Genomic DNA, 20,466 nt, shown 5'->3' on the forward strand with positions numbered 1-20,466 from the left:
AAATTTTTCGGTATGCCACAAATTTAAAGCAACCAACAAACTTATTGAGTTAACAAAAAGAGTGTTCTATTTAAAAGTTATCAAACAACATCCGAACGAATCTATTTTAAAAAAGTTACTTGAAATGTTTCTTCTAAAATAACTTTAAAGTTGTTAAAAAATACCATATGGTATTTTTAAATGTAAAATAAGAATATAAATTTTGGTATATTAAATTTTGTTTAAGTTTAAAATTTAATTACTTTTTGGTTAACAAAATATAAAAAAGAAACTAAAATGCTACTTTTTTATTCTGGTCATCTTCTCCAGCAACGGTGAAAAAACATATGTTTCTCACATATGATCACCTTGAAAAGTAGGTCGCGATGGTACCACTTTTGAGCCCAACCAATTAGCTGTGTGGGCGGAAAATATTTTTGAAGTTATCTAATTAAATTAGTAGATCAAATGTAGCATGAGTTCTATAAACTTTATTAAAGGTGCGAATGCGGGGAAGGCGCCTAGCCTTTACATATGAATTTGACTCTATCAATTCCTTTTTTATAAAGGGCCTAGCGATCTACAACCGAGTCTTCTTCACGTCGAAAACAGTCCCCGAGATGCTTTTGATTCAATAATTCCTGAAATCAACCTTAAAAAAAACTAAAAAAAAGGTATAATTGTAAATAAAATAAGTCACATTATTATTGTAATTAAGATAAAAAAGTACTAAGTGTAAATTTTTCTATTTTTAAAGCACAGTCTATTTCTCAAAAACACATTAGCAGAATAAAAATATTTTTGTATATTATTGAATATATTTGCTTAAATTTATATATTTCACCATTTAACTATAAAAATAACAAAATTCCGAGACAAATTATAAATTACAAACATTTAAATGACAATGTGTTTACTTTATTAATAGTAAACTATATGAAAAAGAGAAAATTACACTTGCTACATAGCTTCTTCTTCCTTTTTAATGATTTTTCATTTATGTGGAATTTTTGAGGTATAATAAATTTTATGAGAAGTGTATTTTTTTTAATTAGATATATGGGATTCTTAATCTCATATTATACAATTTTTTTTTTTGTTTAGATGTATTTATATTTGTGAAGAAATGGGATTGTTAGATATTTCAAATGAGATTTTTATTCATAATTATTTTTTTGCTTAACTAATTTTTCCATAAGGAAAAAAATTTGAAAAATGAAATCTCATATATTAAAAAAGCAAAAGATTTTTCAAATAATTTTGAAAGTTTTTCTATAAAATGGTATAATTCGTTAATTATAAATTTAGTGGTCAGATAACAGGTGACAAAAGGACACTTAAACGACATCGTTTCCTTCCTATCCACTCATAGATATCAATATGAGACTCAAAGTAAACACTTTCTTACTCTTTTCCCGGAAAAATGGCCGCTGGAAATGCCAGTCTTCTCTCAAAGCTTCCTACGGCGGCCATTGGAAAAACACCCGATTCCTTCTCATCATCTCCGACAGTAACTCTCAGACCCAGAAATTTGCTGAGTCCATGGCTAGGTACCAAAAGCCTCTCGCTTCAGTCCTCGAGTCTTCGGCCCCGCCCGCTGAAGGTCCGACTCGCCGCTGCCACAGTCTCATTGAGCCTCCCAACAGCGTAAGATCCCAATTCTTCAACCTTATTGGAAATTTTGTTTCTTTTTTGCTTTCTTCTTCGTTTTAGATGGACACGTTATTGTTTCAGATGCTTCTGATTTGGCAATTGCAGAAAACCAGAGACGGTTTCTTCTCCTGAGAGCATTCCCAAGTGAGTTTAGTATTTTTTAAGGGTTTTTTGATGTTGGGCATGTGGTTTGGTTTCTGGGTTTTGTTGGGATTAAGGTTTTGTAATTTGGGTACTTGGAATTGATGCAGATGGTCTTGGAGGGCTATAAAGTCATTTGGTATGTCTGAATTAGAAGCTAGGAAGCTAAAGTTTTCAACTACAGGGACAGAAGCCCTTCTCATGGGGATACTGGTTGAGGGTAAGAATTAGTTAAACCTCTCCATTTTTTTTATGTATTGATGATAATTCTTTATTTTTATGAATTCTTGAACCCATTGCAACTAGACTCTGAACTGACTCTCAAAAATGCTATTTTAAGTCTAAAACTGAAGTTACAATCACTTTTTTAAGCTTTAAGTTATTCTTACGGTTGTCTTTAGTGTTGTTTTTTGTTTTGTTTTGGCTCATTCAGTCTGATAGTAATTGGAAGAGACTTGGTTGAGTGAAAGGAATGTCTTTTGTTAATAATAGGTTTAGGTTATTTATGTCATGTTTCCTTTTCATATAGATTGTAATTTTTAGTATCGAGATGTTTAATGCTATTTTCCTAGGGAAATTGGTATTTGAAGTTGAAAATTACCACAACATGTACGGATGGATGGATGTAATAAGACTTGCATTTCTTACATGTCTCCATCCAGGAATGTATCTTACTTTTGTGACAAATGACATATTGTTGATCGAGTACATATTGTTTATGTAATGTACTGAATATTTAGGTGTTGAACATCAGGTACTAGTCTGGCTGCTAAGTTTTTAAGAGCAAGTGGAATTACACTTACGAAGGTTCGAGAAGAAGCTATCAAGTTAGTTGGGAAGGCAGACATGTTCTATTTCAGTCCTGAGCATCCTCCTTTGACTGAAGAAGCTCAAAGAGTACTTGATTGGGCTATTGATCAAAAAATTAAATCTGGTAAATTTTCACTTGTCTTTTTGGAATTTGTTTTTGTTGGTCCGTTTGAGTTTCTGCATGCAGGAGTTTTCTTCTACATGTTTGTGAACTCAAGTTCTGGTTCTGCATGGGTTATAATCAATAGTTCTTATTAGTTAAGCTTTATCTATTAAAAGGTTGTCTATGCTGAGATGATCCCAAACACCCCAAGCTTTTTTCAGGGTCGTTAAGATTTATTGCTCATGATAATTAGTCTTGTGCCATGTTTTGGGTTCTTACTTAAATTTCATCCTTTCTGATATTACATATATTGCAAATCGCAATAACCACTTTTCTCCCATAATTTCCGAACTGTTTTTCTATATTCTGAAATCTTGGTGGTTGATTCTCTGATTTTGATTGCAGGAGATGGTGGAGAAACTACAACGTCTTATCTACTTCTTGGCATTTGGTTAGAAGCCAATTCCCCTGGTCACAAAATAATGGCTACCCTTGGCTTCAACGATGAGAAAGCTAAAGAGCTGGAGACTTTGTTATCTGAACCTGGATTTGAAGACGATTAACTTCAGTGTAATTTTCTAAGTGACCTGTGACAATTTTCTTGGTTTGTTCCCATGAGGTTTAAAACCAATTTCGGGTCACAAAATAATGGCTACAGTTGGTTCCATGGGGCCTTTCTAGCAATTTGTTAAGAGTTTCAAGCTTCTGAAATATTGTACGGTTCAGCGGAAGGAAAAGCCTTGATAAAAGAAAAAAAAAATTCTGAAAAGATGTGGTATTGAAAATTTGATTGAGTTTACAAGTTATGCTTGTTTGCATATATGCCTGTATTTTTACATTCCTATGGCTACTCTAGAATTCTTGCTTTGCATTAAATGAAGGCTCATACTTGACCATTATTAACTGTCTCGGCAGTTTTTTTGTTCTCATCTTCACTAATGTCAGCCAGGATTTGAGCCTTTCTAGCTTCTTCATCCCAGTTGATCCTAAAAATGAACACCAACAACAATATTAGGCAAGCAATAATCCCTACTAGGAACCCCATCAACATTCCGCCTAAACCGAGCCCAACCTTGAATGCCAAAGCTGCGGCCAGTGGCAAGGCGATGAGGTAAAACCCACCAAGATTGGCGTACATGGCTAACCATGGCCTAGCTGTTCCCCTAACAATTCCTCCACAAACTGCTAATGGGAAATTCACAATTTCCAGCAAAGCCATCAGCAGCAGCATCTTCTTTACTCCTTTTACAATCCTCTTATTATGGCTGAACAAAGCACCCCAACTCCCCCTAGCTGCCACCATAACCAAGCTACATATGCAACCTGTGATCACACTCACAGTCAGAGATACGTAGGCCGAATAACAAGCAGCGCCTGGCCTGTTGGCTCCGAGCTCATTCGATGCACGGATTGAGGCACATGTTGCCAAGGAAAGCATGACAGAGAAGAGCAAATAGTCAAAGTTTAAGACAATGGTGAGAATTCCAACTGTTTCTTTGGCATTATTAAGGTGGCCTGTCATTAGAACTAAAATCTCATAACACCACCACTCAAGGCAGGTGGTGAGGCAACATGGTCCAGAAAGCTTAAGCAGCCTAATCCAATCTTCATAGCTTTGATCTAACCATCCTCCTTCCTTCCACTTCCCTTCCTTTGTATTTTCCACCACGATAACATATATGGCCAGTAGAGTTAGAACTATGAGATCAGAAATCCACACAGCCATGGCAACTCCCTCAAGACCCTTTGCTTTGGCCAGAAAGATGTTGATTGGTACGTGGAAGGCGAGCGCCAGACCATAGCTGAACATGATAGGGACTGTTATGCCTTGTGAGCTCAAATACGCTTTGAGAGGACAAATTATTGCCGTGATCACCAAGTCAGGAAGGAGATAGAAAAGGTAGTTCCTTGCAACAATTGAAAGGTCTTCTTGTTGGCCAAAATGGATGAGGAGTTTATCAACATGGAGCCACAAGAAAGAAATAGGAACCGTAACTAGTAGTAACAAAAACATTGTCATGAGAAGGGTCTTGTGAAGGAGTTTGGAATTTTTAGCACCATAAGCTTGGCCACATATTGGTTCCATGGCACCACTGAGACCAGTCAAGACAGAAAAGCCAGTGACATTAGCGAAAGTGAAGCCAAGCGCACCGCCAGCCAGTTGGAGCTCTCCAAGCCGGCCTAGAAATGCTGTTGTGATGGTTATTTTTATGAACCAAGTCAAATTCATAGCCACCAATGGAACTGCCATCCCTTGTTGCGTTTTCAGCTCTGAGAGAACCCTTTTGGAAAATTTGGCTGGCCATGATCTGCCTTGGTTTTCTTGCAAGTTTGATACACTAGACATAACTTTTGAGCAAAATGGCTTGGTGGGTGTCTTTCAAAATTGGATTTTTAGCTCAATATAAAGAAAAAAGTTGGAAACTTGTGGCCTATTGAGTTGGTATGAGTGCACGGTTCTCGTGAGCAAATCATGTAACGGACAATTGAGGAAGGGTGACAAGTGATGGTGGTGGATTTTTATAGTGCAAGGAGGGGCCATATTCATGCTTAGTGCTTACATACCCACGGTGGAATCTTGTAAGTGAGATTTTGGTGCATGCAAAGAGATAGTAAGAATTAAGAAGAAAATACTCTCTCGAATATAGTAGATGTTAAAAGAGAGATTTAATACAGAAAATTAGAAGAATATTTTGTAGGTTGAACAATTTCTAAAGAACATAAACTTGTGTGGATGTGTGCATATATATAGCATATAGATGCAATAAGCAGAGCCATTATGAATCTTTGTTATAGATTTTTCTACATTAATAATGTTGTTCACACTTAAAAATAGCCATTAGTGATCAAGTTATATCCTTATCCAAATCAAACCAATAGACCTAATTCTAATAGCACTATCAACCCGGGATTTTAGTAAGCATCTTGGAAAACTAATAGCCAAAAATTTGTGGAGAGAAGAGAGGGTCGTTTATTTAATCAGATATAAAGTAAAGACAATCATTTCATTTCATATTGATGAAAAAATAAAAATATAAAAAAAAGAAAAGAATAAGCTGAATATTAAGTTAAAAATGTAATATTGAGCACAGTTCTCCAACAAAGTCGCTTTGGCCGAGTGGTTAAGGCGTGTGCCTGCTAAGTACATGGGGTTTCCCCGCGAGAGTTCGAATCTCTCAGGCGACGTGTTACTTTTATTTATTTTTACTTGAATTTTATCAAATTTTTAGATAAAAAATATTAATATTAGCATTTTAAAAAAAATAGAAAATCATTGAAATTTTATCTTTAAGCCTTGGCTTTTATGAATATGAGGAATTTTAAAGAAAAAAAAAGGAAAGAAAGATAAGCAATAATCAATTTAATGTTGTGGTCCTTCCAAAGCCTTTCTTTATCTTTGTCACTTTTCCATTTGCGTTATTTTATATAAAAAAAATGAATATAAAGATAATACAGAAGATAATTATTAATTCAAGAGTTCATTTCCATCATAGTAGAGTAGAGACTAGTAGTCACGTTTGCAACTACCAATAATAATAATAATAATAATAATGCTTGTTTTGAAGTTAAGTTTCCTTGATACAAATGACCAAAATAGTGGACTTTAGATTATATGTCTAATACCAATTAATTTTCTCTATATTCTTGTTTTAATACGATCAAACTCATTGCAGAATGTGATTTTGTCTTTATCTTGGTTTACAAATGACAAAATGTAAAAGAAAGAATAAAAAGAGGAAACAATAATGTAATTACAGTCAGCTACTTGGAATTTCTTTTTTGTCCTGAAAAAAGGACAAAGTGACTTCAATAATGAGATAAAAAGAAGAAATAACACTTTTTTTTGGAAGAAAACATGAAAGCCCACAATGAACATAGCAATCACCTTAATATATGTCTTTGGCAAAATATATTAAAAAGTTAAAAACATCCAAAATAAGTTGACACAAACTTTTCCACTTTCTAAACCAAATTAAAGTGAAATATGTTAACATATTATTAAGTCTTGTTTTCGGTCCTTATGATCATCCAAATAATTCACAAATAATAATAAAGGTTCACAAAAACATCAAGTATAGTCTCAATTATGGACCAATATAACCACACCATTATTAATGAATTGTTTTCTTCTTTTTATTGAAAAAGATCATTGTATCTTTCTTTATTATCAGAGAGCGCACTAATTGGCTTTCCAACTTGTTCCCCATTCATAAAGACTGCAACTCTATCCTAACCTAACCCTAACCCTAATAATAATAATAATCAATTTTGTTTTCCATTTCTTTCTTGCAAGTCACTATAATATATTTATATATGATTGAGCACAAACCCATATGCCATATGCCATATGCATAGAGGTGGAGTTATTAGGTAATATCAACTATATATCAAGTCCACTATTTTGGACTTCAGCTCAACAAAGTGGATTAAGTATGTAGCACAAAGTAGCTACTTGGAAAAGAAAGAAAGATATCTTTATAGTAAAGGGTTGGAGTTCCAACTTAGAACGCAAAGGTGAAGTAGCCATTTTCTATTATTGTTAGGGGAATTCTCTTATACAGGCTTAACTTTAAGCCCTACCGGTAGGACTCTCAATGTTCTCGACTCGTGAACAGTTTTCGGCAAGATTTTTTTATGACTGTGTATATTGTAGCTATTTAGATCATTCTGCAAATTTTCAAAAAATTCTGAATAGTTTACAGTACCGAAAACTAAGTTCAAACATGTTGTTGCACGCGGGACTAATTTTTTTTATATGAGTGGAAAGCAACATGTTTGAACCTAGTTTTCGGTACTGTAAACTATTCGGAATTTTTTGAAAATTTGCAGGATGCTCTAAATAGCTACAATATACACGGTTATAAAAAAAGTCGCGACGAAAACTATTCATGGGTCGAGAACACTGAGAGCTCCAACGGTAGGGCTTAAAATGAAGCCCATGTAAAAGAATTTTCCATTATTATTGTTATATATAAAAAAACATACATTTTTAATATTATTGTGATTGTGACTCGAATTCTATTTGATCTGGTTTGAAAAGTTCGATGTACCATATTTTATGATGAACCCTTACAGTATGGACCTATTTCTTAATTTTTCAATTTTTTTCATTTATTTTTTATATTTTATATATGGCTAGCATATATATAGTAATGTAATACTTCCATTTGTACTATTAATTTTTTGCTTCTATGTCGATGGATTTTTTATGTAAATTTCTGTTTTATTTCCATTAGTGTCAATTTATTTGTCTATATTTTTAACAAGCATAAGATTATTTTGCTTAGTGTAATCATTATAACTTTTTAGATTAGGTAATAATATTGTCAAATTATATTATAAATAGACAATAACAATGCAACAAAACACATAGTTTATGGTGAAAAACTTTTAGACAAAGAAATTAAAAAATCACAGATATAGGGTTAAGTATGGTTATAAGGGGAGGCTATTTGTGTTTTTTTAACTTTTAGAGAGGGCTGAATTACTATTTATTAAAAAAAAAAATTGATCCTTATTTGTAAGTGTTTTATGAAGTGTGACTTAAGCCTTAGAATCAGCTTAGTCAGAATACTCTTATTTATAGTAAATGGATTACAACTAATCAGGTAGTTACAACAAAAGAGTACAATTAATCACTCTTAACAGTCTTAACAAACATATTACAGATTACTCAACTAATATAACTACACTATAACATAATCCACAAACTAATACTGTCTTCATCCCCCCTTAAACGAAACAGTCTCGAAAGGACAGTAAGTTTGCCTAGCAGAATGAAGAACCGAGCAAGTGGAAGATGTTTAGTGAAAACATCTGCAATTTGATCTTCAGTAGGAATGTATTTAACGACAAGTTCTTTCCTTTAGACCATATCATAAATAAAGCGGAAGACAATCTCTATATGTTTCGTCCGAGCATGAAACATTGGATTGACAGCCAAGTGAGCAATACTTATATTGTCACACCACACAACTGGAGTCGGAGGTATAGAAATGACAAGTTCTTTGAATAAGGACCGAAACCAAGCTAGTTCAACAGTCATGCTAGTTAATGCTCTGTACTCGGATTTGGTGCTACTTCTTGACACTGTTACTTTCTGCTTTGAAGAAGGCCATGAAACCAGATTATCACCAAGAAAAATACAATAGCCAACAATACTCTTTCTATCATCAAGGCAAGCAACCTAATCTGCATCAGTAAAGGCAAATAAATGTAGTGTAGTAGTCTTGAGTGTTAAGCCATGTGTTAGAGTATCTATCAAATATAGTAAAATCCTCTTTACTACCAACCAATGAAAGACAGTTGGAACTTGCATAAATTGACAAGCTTTATTTATAGCAAATGAGAGTTCGGGTCTAGTCAAGGTAGCATACACTACTACAAAAAATGCTATTTGAGTGAGTTCCGAACTGTCACAATTGAATTTTTGTGTCAGTTTTAAAAGTGACGCAAACTATCCTATGACTCAAACCAACCTGGCATTAGCGTCAGTGGAGCACTGATCCAAACCTGACATTTTAGTCAGTTCTCCACTGACGTAAATGCCAGACATTTATGACAGTGCTACACTGCCACAAATGTCACGTTTGTGACAGTTGGGTACTGACACAAATGGTATATTAAAAAAAAAACCACTAGCAAACAAAAAAAATTTATTTATTTCAAAACCAAACTTATAATATAAAAAAAAAGTATCAAACTCAAAATTGACTAAATAGAAAATACAAAATAAATTTACAAACTCTAAGCAAATGGCAATTTATACAAAAGAAAAAAGAAATTCCCATAGATATTACAAGTCAATACCACATAATTTTTACAGTTTTTCAGATCTCAAGAGTTTATACAAACAAAAATCACATGAACCCAACTGCCGAGCCTAACCCCATGGTGACCCTAGCCCCCGCGACCGCTGCGAACTCAGCCTCACGCACACCTTGCCCTGTGACCCCCGTGAGCCTAGCCACCTGAGACCCCTGTGAACCCACCCGCCAACGACCCCTGCCAACCTAGCCGCCTACGACAGCCACGAGCCCAGCCTCGCGACCCCCACGAGCCTAGCCACCTGAGACCCCCACGAACCCACCCACCAAAATCCCCTGCAAACCTACCCACCTGTGACCTCCGTGAGCCCAGCCGCCCATGACCTCCGCAACCCCTCCACGTTGCCTAGCCCCTCAAAAGCCCAAAGCTTATGCGTTGTCAAGAGAAAAGGCGAGAGAGTGAGAGAGATTTGAGAGATGGGAGGAAAGATAGAGAGATAGAGAGTGAGAGAGACCATGGGAGAGAGAGGCTGAGAAATGGAGAGACAGACATAGAGGGGACTGAGAAATGGAGATCGAGAGAGAGGGTGGGAAAGAAGTGTGAGGCGACTGATAGAGAGAGGGAGAGAAAGAGATGTGTGTGAGGGTTAGGCTAATGAGGGTTTTGGGCTGATAAATGAGCCCATATATTTATAAATATTAAAAAAATTGAAAAATAACAGTTGTGGCAGTTTGCAACTGAAGGAAACGAGCTCATTTGTGTCAGTGCAAAACTGGCACAATTGAGATCATTTGCGTAAGTTGAAAACTGCCACAAACATGCTCTATTAATTGCATCCATCTTATAAATGACGCAAATGCCCTTTATTTCGTGTCATTTGCCAACTGACACAAATGCTCAAACTGAGTCAACTGCATCAGTCAACCGCTTTGACTGACGTGTTTGACTGACGTGTTTGACTGACGCGTTTGACTGACACAAAATAAGTATTTTGGTGTAGCGATTCTATAAGCCATATTTGTAAGTATTTGATGAAAAGTGACTTAAGCATTAGAATCAGCTTAGTCATAAAACTCTTATTTATAGTAAATGAATTACAACTAATCAGGTAGTCACAACATAAGAGTATAACTAATGACTCTTAACAGTCTTAACAAACTTATTACATAGTACTCAACTAATATAATTACACTATAACACAATCCACTAACTAATACTGTCTTCAATATTTAATAAAAATTACTAATTTAGATACAAATTTCAAATATATGTGGGTTCGAAATATAACATAACATGTCTATTTCAAATAAGATCTATATCGACAGGCCTAATCTTCTGGCTGCTACCATAGATTCCCAAAATATAAAAATAAAAAATCATAATTAAAGTCCACTACAAAATTTGTACCATGAACATTTTGAATGGGATCTTAAATTAAAAAAATATTTATGATAATTAAGTGGGCATCTGTTCTACACTGAGATTCTGATCATGGGAATGTTTAGTTAGTTGTAAAAGATGAAAGTTCGATCAGATTCTATTGTGCCTCCTCTTTCTATGCAAGATAATGTTAAGTTGATGGATATATAGGAATCAAGAAAAGCAAAAATAAAATCTTCTAGCTAGTATTTCAAGATTTCAACCACACAGCTAGATTAATTGAATAAGTATATATTCAATGGAATTAATACGTATATCTTCTTTTTTGGCTTTCTGAATGTACTGCAATTCAAAGTGATATATAAAGAGAAAAAGAATTAAGTATATAATAATATACATATATATAGGTAGCATCCACTTTTTTGGCATTTTTTTTTTAATTTAGCATGTAGATAGATATAATTCATATATATATTTTTTTTATATGAGAGTGTTATTTAGAACATCTTGCAAAATTTTAGAAATTTCAAATAATTTACAGTGTTGAAAACAAAGTGTTTAAATTCTGTTTTTCACATAATAAATTATTCAGAATTTTTCAAAAATTTATTAAATGCTCTAAATAACTACAATGAATACTTTCATATAAAAAATTGAAATTATAACTATCCGCATGCTGAAATTGAAAAAGAGATACACTAATATTGCCAAAAAAAAATAGATGCACTACCATCATCCCATATATATAAATTTCTCCATTATATAAGTCTTGCAAATTAATTAGTGTTATTTATATATGCAAACGTTTATATATACAATGTAGTTGCAATGAGTATCACAATATGTACCAAACAAAATTATTGTATTCAATGCATATGAATAGAATGTTGGTTCTTTCTTGAAGGAAAGAAAAGAAAAAGAGAGAAAATGTTGGTTTATACATATGATAAAAATCTTATAAGTTTGGAATTTAAAAGTCAATCTCATTCAATTAATCTATTATAATTGCTTTCCTCATATTCATTTTAGAATAATGATATGTGCATTCAAAATATGCACTTAAACATTACATATAGTGACAATTTTTGTCAACCAATCACATTTATCTAAATTGAGACTCACTATTTAAAAAACAGTACCACTTCACGGTATGTAATGTTTGAGACTTTTGGATGCACATATTGTAATGCCCCAGATTCCCTATTATGATTAATGGCTGGTTTAGTAGGCCGGGAGGACCATAACTGTTTAATTATGCTATTAGATATGTTTATGCATGTTTATGAGAATTATATTATAATATAATGTTAAATGCATGCATGTGAGTCCACATTTGCTTACAGGGGTATTATGGTAATTTGGCCCGTTGAGGGTATAATTGTATATTCGTATGTGCGATAATGATATATTGTGAGACCACATTATAATGTGGATTGGTTCGAGTATTTCGACATGAGACGATCTTTAAACGTGATTTATCGGTTTGGTCATAACATGTTTGAGCTCGGGGCTCGGGGTGAGTCTCGGGGTGATATTAAAGGTTATAGCGTTACCGGGGATTTTAGGGTAACGGGATATGAATTGTTGGTGTTTGAGGATATTGAGATTAGCGGGAATTGGGAAGCGTTAATTATAATTAACGGGTTAAGCGGGAAGTACCAATTTTGCCCTTGGGGTGGCTTTGGGGGCTTAAGTTGACATAAGGGGTATTTTGGTCTTTTTAGGGGTGGATATATATGATGTTTGATGGCTGAAGGCTGTTGAATAAAACAGAACAAAACAGAGGCTCTATTTTCTCTTCCCATACCTTCCCATAGCTTCATCTTCTCCATTGCTCCTTTGATGGTTTTGTGTTCTTGGTGATAATTCAAGCTAGAGGAACTTAAGGGCTGGATTGGAGCACTTGTTTTAGCTGGTGTGGGAGGTTTAAAGCTAGTTTCAAGGTGAGTTTTGACTATATATCACAGCTGGTGCTCTGTTTTATCTTTGGTGTTTAGTTCATGGTTTTTGATGTGGGAAGTGAGGATTAAAGGGAGTTTTAGTGTTAGTTTGATTGGGGTTTGATGTAAGTAAGCTAAGGGTGTTGTTTGGGGGTTCAATTATGTGTTAGGAAGAGGTTCTATGAGGGTTTAAAGGTCTGGTTTGAGAGGGAATTGCACAGGGAGAAAAACTGGTTCGTGTGGCCGACTTAGCCGTTCTGGGCTGAGCGCCGCGGCGCAGCAGGGGAGCGCCGCGGCCCTTGGAGTCTGTCAGGAGGGAGCCCTTCTGTCTGAAGGGCGCGCCGCGGCGCATCAGGGGAGGGCCGCGGCCCTTAAGGCCAATTTTTCTAAAATGTGGTTTTTAGCTTGGGGATTCAAACCAGAGGCCCCGGGGTTGGATCTAGTATCCAGTTGGGTAGTGTTTGAGGTCTCGGGGGCTGGGTTTTGGTTTGGCAACTCTCGGTTATCATTTTTATTGATAAATTCTATAATTTGGTTATGACCAGGTGACCGTCAAGGATTTTAAAGGTTGATCGTTCTCAGGGGTCGTTCATATTATAATATTCTCACTCGAACCAGAGGTAAGAAAACGGTGTATGATTACAGTTGCACCCTGTATAGGTATATGACATGCATGGTTTGATATTGGGGCATGTTGATTGATATATGTGGACATGGATTGCATATTAAATGCTAGTGAACGTTGATTACCTGTTTAAGACACTGACTAGTCAGGGACCGACTCTAGAGTCGAGAATTATGCATTGAATGGCTCTATGGCATTAATGCTAGACCGATCTTAGGGTCGAAGAACTTATAAGCGCTTGCCTGGTCTACGACCAGATGATTATAGCCAAGGTATATGACCCCGGTGACTGTTCGTCACAAGGCTAAGGGACGTTGTCCATAGTTTCGACTCTAGAGTCGTGAGGAAGGTTATGCTGGTGACCAATCGCCATGCACCTGTCCTGATCAAGCTTATGAAAGAAATCACCTATCAGTTAAGCCCTGGTGACCCTATCGTCACATGGCTAGAGGGAGCGATACTCATTATTGTGACTTTTGGCTATTGTCACCTACTTGTTGGACAGATAGTTCTGAATGGTTATTATGAACGTTGTTGATATTATATCATGTCTTGCTATGTTTTCTTGCTGGGCCTTGGCTCATGGGTGCTATGTGGTGCAGGTAAAGGAAAGGAAAAGCTTTGCCAGCCTTGAGTGGAGAGCTTGGGCGATGTAATGTACATACAGGGCCGCTTGACTGCCACGGTCAAGGAGTTCTCAGAGGGACTAGGGGTTTACCCTATTTTTGCCGCTTAGGCCGGCGGAGATTGTAAATTTGAAACTATAGCAACTCTTTTGTAACATGAACTACTTGTAAACATTTTCAAAAGGCTCATGAGCAGTGTATTTACTTAATGAAATGTACCCTTTCCTTTTTATTGGTTTTTCACCTTAACCTGTTAATGGTACCTAGATCACGTTTTTAACCAAAGGACTCGGGTAGCGAGTCAAATTTCCGGTTCACCGTTCACCTAACTGTTCTGGGGTAACCAGGGCGTTACACATATCTTTATTTTTAATTTTATATTACTTGTGTACATGCCATTTCTTTAAGTTGTCTATGCACATTACGTAATTAAATTGAACACAAATTAAGCTAACATGTTATGCTTTGTTGTTTTTATTCAAACTAGTACTACTTCAATTAGTTTGATATTACAATTAATACAAATTTTTGGAGTCGAAATTTTTGAACATTCTTCATGAAAAGGTAATTGTAACGAAATAATAAGGTTTACTTTATCATTTATTTAGAGGTGGTAAGTAATTCATGTAGCATCTCGTTTACAGAGGGATCACCCACCTACTCGGTGGAAGATTCAAGTTGAGGAGAGGGAGGAGGAATAGTGGTATTTGAAGGAAGATGAGTCTCCATTGGTTGAGACTTCTTACTGTGAGGTGCCCCGCTGGTACCTTCGATTTCTCTCTTGCTCGATTTTCTTGAGCTAGCAGTTTTGCTTCCCAAAGCGTAGATGTCAAAGGTGTTGTTTTTCTGCATGGCTGAAAAGAGGCGAACAAATTAGTTAAAGTGTCCAAAAGAATTCATGAAGATCAACAGGAAAAAATTCTAAGTATTATACCTGAACTACAGTTACTGGTCGCTGCGCTATCTAAGTTACTACTGCTATAAACATTATTCTCCTCGAAGAAATCTGAATTAAAGCTACTGGTCGGAAAAATAAAGTTGTCATTCCTATCGAACATATTATTAGGAATGGACAACATATTCAAAAGAGTTGAGAAATCCATACCATTTTCGTCCTCAGACGAGTCATATACATGACCAGGGTGCTCGGGTAGATTTTGTTTCCCCTTCCCATGGGAAATGGGGGTGGGGATAGGTTCTGGTCAGGGATTGGAGCTTGGCTACCTAATATTGAACCCCCGCTGGTCGACGCCTTGGGGGTTGGGAGACATCTTGTGGCTGGTCGGAATAAATTTTCTCCACAGTGCCTTCTTTTATGGAACTCCTAGCAGTCAATTCACTTACATCTTGATGAGACTCCAAAAGGCTGACCAACCTTAGATTATTTTTGGTTACCAGCTCCTTGACACTCTTCTCAATAGAGGTCATGCTGGACAGGGCCATGACCCTCTCTACCATTCCTTGGGTAGGCTCTGGTCGGGACCATAGGCCTATATTCGACAAAACAGACTAAGACAAAGAAGAAAGAAATGACCAAAACTTTGAACAAATTCAGGAAGAAAAATTTACCTCCCCAGGTGAAGGACAAGTTTTTCACAGCGGGATCGGTGGTGAGGAAATACTCTTGGAAGTATTTACCCACATTAGACTTGTAGGTTATATTGGTCAGGAATGTGCGAGCAGATTCTTGATGGCAGAAATGGAAAAACTTTTATTATTTTGGATGGGGTTGGATTTGAGATCGAATAAGTAGTTGATCTTGTGGCGAGTGGGCTTAGGCCATTTTTTATGACGGTAAAAAATATAGAGTGCAGAAAGCACTCTATACCCATTCAGGGTTATTTGGAATGGAGCGATGTCAAAATAGTTCGCCACCCCTCAGAAAAAATCATGTAGAGGCAAAACTGCCCCTGCCTCGATATGGTACCTCAATCAAGCACTGTAGGCGCCACCTGGCATGTTTGCCCTCTGGTCGGGTGTTGGCTTGTATAAAATGTTACATTATATTATTTTATAATATAATGTAATATTATATTATATTATAATATAATGTTTTAGATTAAATAAATGTGACAAAGAGTGTCACATTTTGTAACATGTAATAGAGAGTTATAATATTTAGATATATGAGATATATCCAAATAATGTAACATATTTGGTGTTACAAATTTGTAACTTCCAAATATTACCCTTTATTGTGTAAATTTGGTGTTACACAATATTGAGATGAATTTCATAAAGCCATATGTGATATGGCTGTTAGAGATATGATTTTAACCCCAATAATGTGTTTTGAGAGTTACAAAATCATTTGGGAGGGTTTGGAGCCGTTTGGAAAAACAGCACATTTTTAAGTGCTGAAAATGGTCAGTGGCCGCGGCCACAGGCCAAAACTGACAATTTTTTCAGTTTTTTCAATCTTTGTTGAACGGCTCAAAAAACCCAAATAACTCCCAAATCTCATTTTTAATTCCATATTAATCCAATTAAACATTGGTAACAACCATGGGGGTTGCTGGAATTTGAAATTCAAAGGGTGTCTCTAAACTCTATAAATAGGAGCCTATAGCTCACTTGAAAGACACACCATTTCTATCCATTAGAGCACTTGGCTAGAAACTCCTTGAGGCTTGATAATTCCATAAAGCATTTCCAAAATCTGAGAGAGATCCCTTAGTGCTTGAGTTAGGGGGAAATAAGCTTTTGGACAAAGGTTTCAAACCTTGTTCAAGTTGGTGATCCCCAACACTCTTCACTTTGGTTGTGTGAGTGAGAGTATCTTATTATTTTGTTCTTGTTTTTATTTTCTTCCATTGTTTTTCTTCTTATCATTCTTGTTATATTTACTTGTATCTTTGCTTAAGAGTTGTAATCTCATCTACATCTTTCTTTCTACTACCTCAAGTTTATTTGTATCTTTTTATCAAAAGTTGTATTTTCTATTTCAATTCTCTTCTTCTTCTTTCTCTATATTTATTTGTACTTTCAGTCATTGAGTTGTAACCTTATTTAATCAATCTATATTTATTTGTAATATATTGCCTAGAGTTGTAATATTCTTACCTATTTCCATTTAGGCAATCTAATTTTTCCTAGCATAAAGTAATCATAGGAAGGCCATACTTCTTGGGATACTTCGTCACCATTCTGCTCGATATGACGCTAGGATGGGAAATGTACCATGGCATCTTTTTTTATGCCCTCTTTTACAAGGGCATGGGTAAGGAGCATCTTAGGAGGCTGCTTGGTTCTTACGAGATGGCAGTTGGTCAAAGGACCCTCAACATTGCCCGTGTGCTGACTAATGTGAGGATTAGTGATCTTTTCTTTCTCTAGGCTACATGCTTTACACGGGCCATGGGTGGTTTGGCTCTTTGTGGTTTTCTTTTGGTTCAGTTAGCTCAAAGGATTTGGTCTGGGATAGCTGGTTGGTGGTATTGGCTGTGGTGGAGCTTGTGATATGGGAAAAATAGGTTGCTTGGAGTCTACGAACAATAAAGTTAGGAGATCTTCGTCTATTGGCTTCTCACCTCCCCAGGGAATGTGCATGAATATCTAAGAAGAAGAAAGGGAAGTGAGAATCTACGACCAATAGAGTAAGGACTAAGAAAAATAACTATTGCTCGTGGAAAATAATTCAGTCTTTAGTTGACTAGCAGTATTTAACAGTAAACAAATTCTAGTATGCTTGTAGTGAACGTAACAGATCAAAAATAAAAAATGAAAAGTTTTTTCAAGAAAAGTTTTTTCAAGAAAACTTTTCGCCTTCGTTACAAGCGGGAAAAACCCAAACTTCTTCCAAAACCTAAAAATTAAATTTTTACTTCAATTTTGGACCCAAAATCAGTAGTTACACCCTGATAAAGCCTTCCTAAACGTCTTTACACTCCTAAATATTACCTAAACTACTCATTTAAACCCAGAATCATACACATTCCTAGCTATAACTTATTATCCTCAAGAACATACCAAGAACTTCAATATAACAGTAGCGAAAAAGAGATTATTCCTAGTAGAGATGCAAGAAAATTACCAAAAAATACAAGGGAGTATGTCGAAAACTTGAAGTGAAGATTGTTGAAGAGATTGCGTTGAAACTGCTTGGAAATGCCTAAAAATTTGTCTCAGAATGCTTGGGAGAGTGCTTGAAACTTTTAAGTTCTTGAAGAGAGTAAAAGTTGAGGTAAAAAATGAAGGAAAATGAAGAAGACTATTTATACTAATCAGGATAGCTGAAAAGTCATGAGTGAAAAGAGGGTTTTGGAGCATTGGAAAATGCAAAGCCGTCAAATCCTTCCTTGGAAATCGTAAAATTATGATTATTTACCTTTTCGAGGAAGTAAAAGTACGGTTGGACGTGACAAGTCGGTGAATGTTGGTCGAGTAAGTTTATTTAATGCTGATCGCATCATAATAAGCTTAGGGGGCAAATGGTTCCCTAAAAATTAGCATGACGACGTGACATAAACATAAGGCACGTGAAAGGCATATGACAAGTCATTTATGGAAGAGTGGTCGACCCATGACCAGCTAGGAGAAGAAAACATGCTATCAGACACATGTAAAAGTTATGCGTAGTAGCAAAAGAAGAAGTTGGTAAAAAGGCATGTGACCAGAGCTGCTCGATGGAACGCAGTTAAAGCTCAAAATTAACTAAATGCATAGATATTTGTGGGATATCTGTTATTTCAAATGTAAAGTGTATTATATGCATATTATTTTATTATTACTTGTTGCATAAGTTACGCAAGGCCCATGGCCCATCTTTGTATGTCCTTGAGTCTATAAATTGAGACCCAAGAATTCATTATTCTGGAGGCCGTAATACTTTACTTTCAGAGAATTTTGAGAATCTAGTGTTGTTATACATGTTCTTGTATCATCTCTCTTAGCTTGCAAAACTTGGTTGACTCTAGTCATCTAATCGCAGGTTTTGGGAATTTACATAAACAAGAGTACTAAGTGGACGTAGGTCATTACCGATCAGCGGGGTCGAACCACTATAAATCTGTGTGTCGTTTATTATTCTTAAGTTCAGTTTTACTTTATATTGTTTATTTGACTCAGTGTCGCTGACCAATTCACGGGTCAACAAGTTTCACTTTCATTTACGTCATTTGAAATATATATAGTATTAATGATAGTAGTTTTTCTTTTTATAAATATATAAATATAAAATTGTCCAAGTTTTATAAAATGACGACGTTGATTAGCTTTTTCGATAACAACTAAATAAACAAAAACATAAAGAAAAAGAGATTGGAACACATATTTTTACGTGGTTCAGGTTATTAATTAACCCTAGTGCACGAATCACTTGTATTAGGAGACTTAAGAACTTGCACAACTCAAGTTCTCTTGGTTTTCAGGCAGCGTATAAGCTCATTCCGAAAATAGGAATCAAATCATTTACAATGTGTGCCCTAGCCCTATTTATAGGTTACTGGGGTAATTAAGCTCATTAATTAGAGTTGATTACAATTATTCTCCCTTAATTGGGGTTTGTTACATAATAAATACACATTCTATAATTAAATCAGCTGGTGGGCTACATCTTATCTTGGTGGGCCCAAAGTGAGGGCTGTTAGCCCACCATTTTGGTGGGGGAAATGACTATGACACTGTCAGAGTGGTAGCTGCACGTTTTCCCAAGTCAGGAGGCGTTATCCATATTTCCATTTGTACGGAGTCGCCACCACGATCCGTATGACAGTAGGTGTCAGAAGGTTGTCTATGGTCCACGGTCATTGTGCTTGACACCTGGCTACCATTCTCTTGGTGCGGAGGAAGGTCCTCACAGACTCAGAGGAGGTGATTAGGCAAACGATGGTCTTGTAGCGAGACTTGGAGCACTAAACTTTGACAGGGTCCTTGGTGAGTGATGCTTTTAGGAGGATGTGAACTGTGGAAAAGAATGGGCTTAACCCCCATGGAACCTTAATTGCCCTAATATGTACCACGTGTCACTCAGTGACATCACAGACAACATTTGCCCCCCCCCCCCCCCAAGTCTTCACTCGTCCTCAGGGGCAATGGAGACTTTAATTGAAAGAAGTATTCTCGGGAGATTCGTGCTCGGGTCAAGATCGTTGGGTATCCTCGAGACCTGACATATTCAAAAAGGGGCATGCCACGTGTCAACTCCAGGCCCATCAATCAATGTAATTTAATGAGGGGTCTTTTTCGTACCCGATACGTCATTTCGCCTTTTTGAGTACGATCTTCATGTTGATTTGTGTGACCGTCAGATCATGTTCTAGTATCTACTCTCTAGGCATTCAATGACTGAGATTGAGTTGCTTTTTACCCACGTTTAGGGTTTTAAATTCAAATGTTTGCTTTCCCTTCCACTTTTCACTTCATTTGCATTCGAAAGTTTCTGATTTCTAGAGAGCTAAGACTTCCATTCACAGAGAACCCATTCTACTAGATCCCAAATTT

The 20,466-nt window shown here is 36.1% G+C and overlaps 2 protein-coding genes and 1 non-coding gene across 3 annotated transcripts; 2 read left to right on the forward strand and 1 right to left on the reverse strand.

The window, feature by feature from the left end:
• The first annotated feature begins 1,376 nt into the window (after positions 1 to 1,376).
• On the forward strand, positions 1,377 to 3,506 carry LOC133778277 (ATP-dependent Clp protease ATP-binding subunit CLPT2, chloroplastic-like). The gene is made up of 5 exons (XM_062218155.1): positions 1,377 to 1,626; positions 1,738 to 1,776; positions 1,884 to 1,993; positions 2,528 to 2,707; positions 3,092 to 3,506. Exons 1-5 carry the CDS (start codon positions 1,403 to 1,405, stop codon positions 3,247 to 3,249), a joined length of 711 nt encoding a protein of 236 aa, XP_062074139.1. The 5' UTR covers positions 1,377 to 1,402; the 3' UTR covers positions 3,250 to 3,506.
• On the reverse strand, positions 3,432 to 5,450 carry LOC133778276 (protein DETOXIFICATION 56). Its single transcript, XM_062218154.1, has one exon. The coding sequence runs from the start codon at positions 5,031 to 5,033 to the stop codon at positions 3,570 to 3,572; it is 1,464 nt and encodes a 487-aa protein (XP_062074138.1). The 5' UTR covers positions 5,034 to 5,450; the 3' UTR covers positions 3,432 to 3,569.
• A 340-nt stretch (positions 5,451 to 5,790) lies between these two features.
• Positions 5,791 to 5,872, forward strand: TRNAS-GCU (transfer RNA serine (anticodon GCU)). The gene has a single exon. It is a non-coding gene; the product is annotated as a tRNA-Ser (tRNA).
• The last annotated feature ends 14,594 nt before the right edge of the window (positions 5,873 to 20,466 follow it).

The sequence above is a fragment of the Humulus lupulus genome, chromosome 5 (assembly GCF_963169125.1).
Source record: "Humulus lupulus chromosome 5, drHumLupu1.1, whole genome shotgun sequence".
Taxonomy (NCBI): Eukaryota; Viridiplantae; Streptophyta; class Magnoliopsida; order Rosales; family Cannabaceae; genus Humulus; species Humulus lupulus.

Bases quoted from the DNA above. Each gene is read 5' to 3' on its own strand.
- LOC133778277 (XM_062218155.1), top strand. From the start codon at position 1,403: ATGGCCGCTGGAAATGCCAGTCTTCTCTCAAAGCTTCCTACGGCGGCC. The intron at 1,627-1,737 runs GTAAGATCCCAA...TGGCAATTGCAG, and splicing joins TCATTGAGCCTCCCAACAGC to AAAACCAGAGACGGTTTCTT. The intron at 2,708-3,091 runs GTAAATTTTCAC...TTTTGATTGCAG, and splicing joins TGATCAAAAAATTAAATCTG to GAGATGGTGGAGAAACTACA.
- LOC133778276 (XM_062218154.1), bottom strand. From the start codon at position 5,033: ATGTCTAGTGTATCAAACTTGCAAGAAAACCAAGGCAGATCATGGCCA.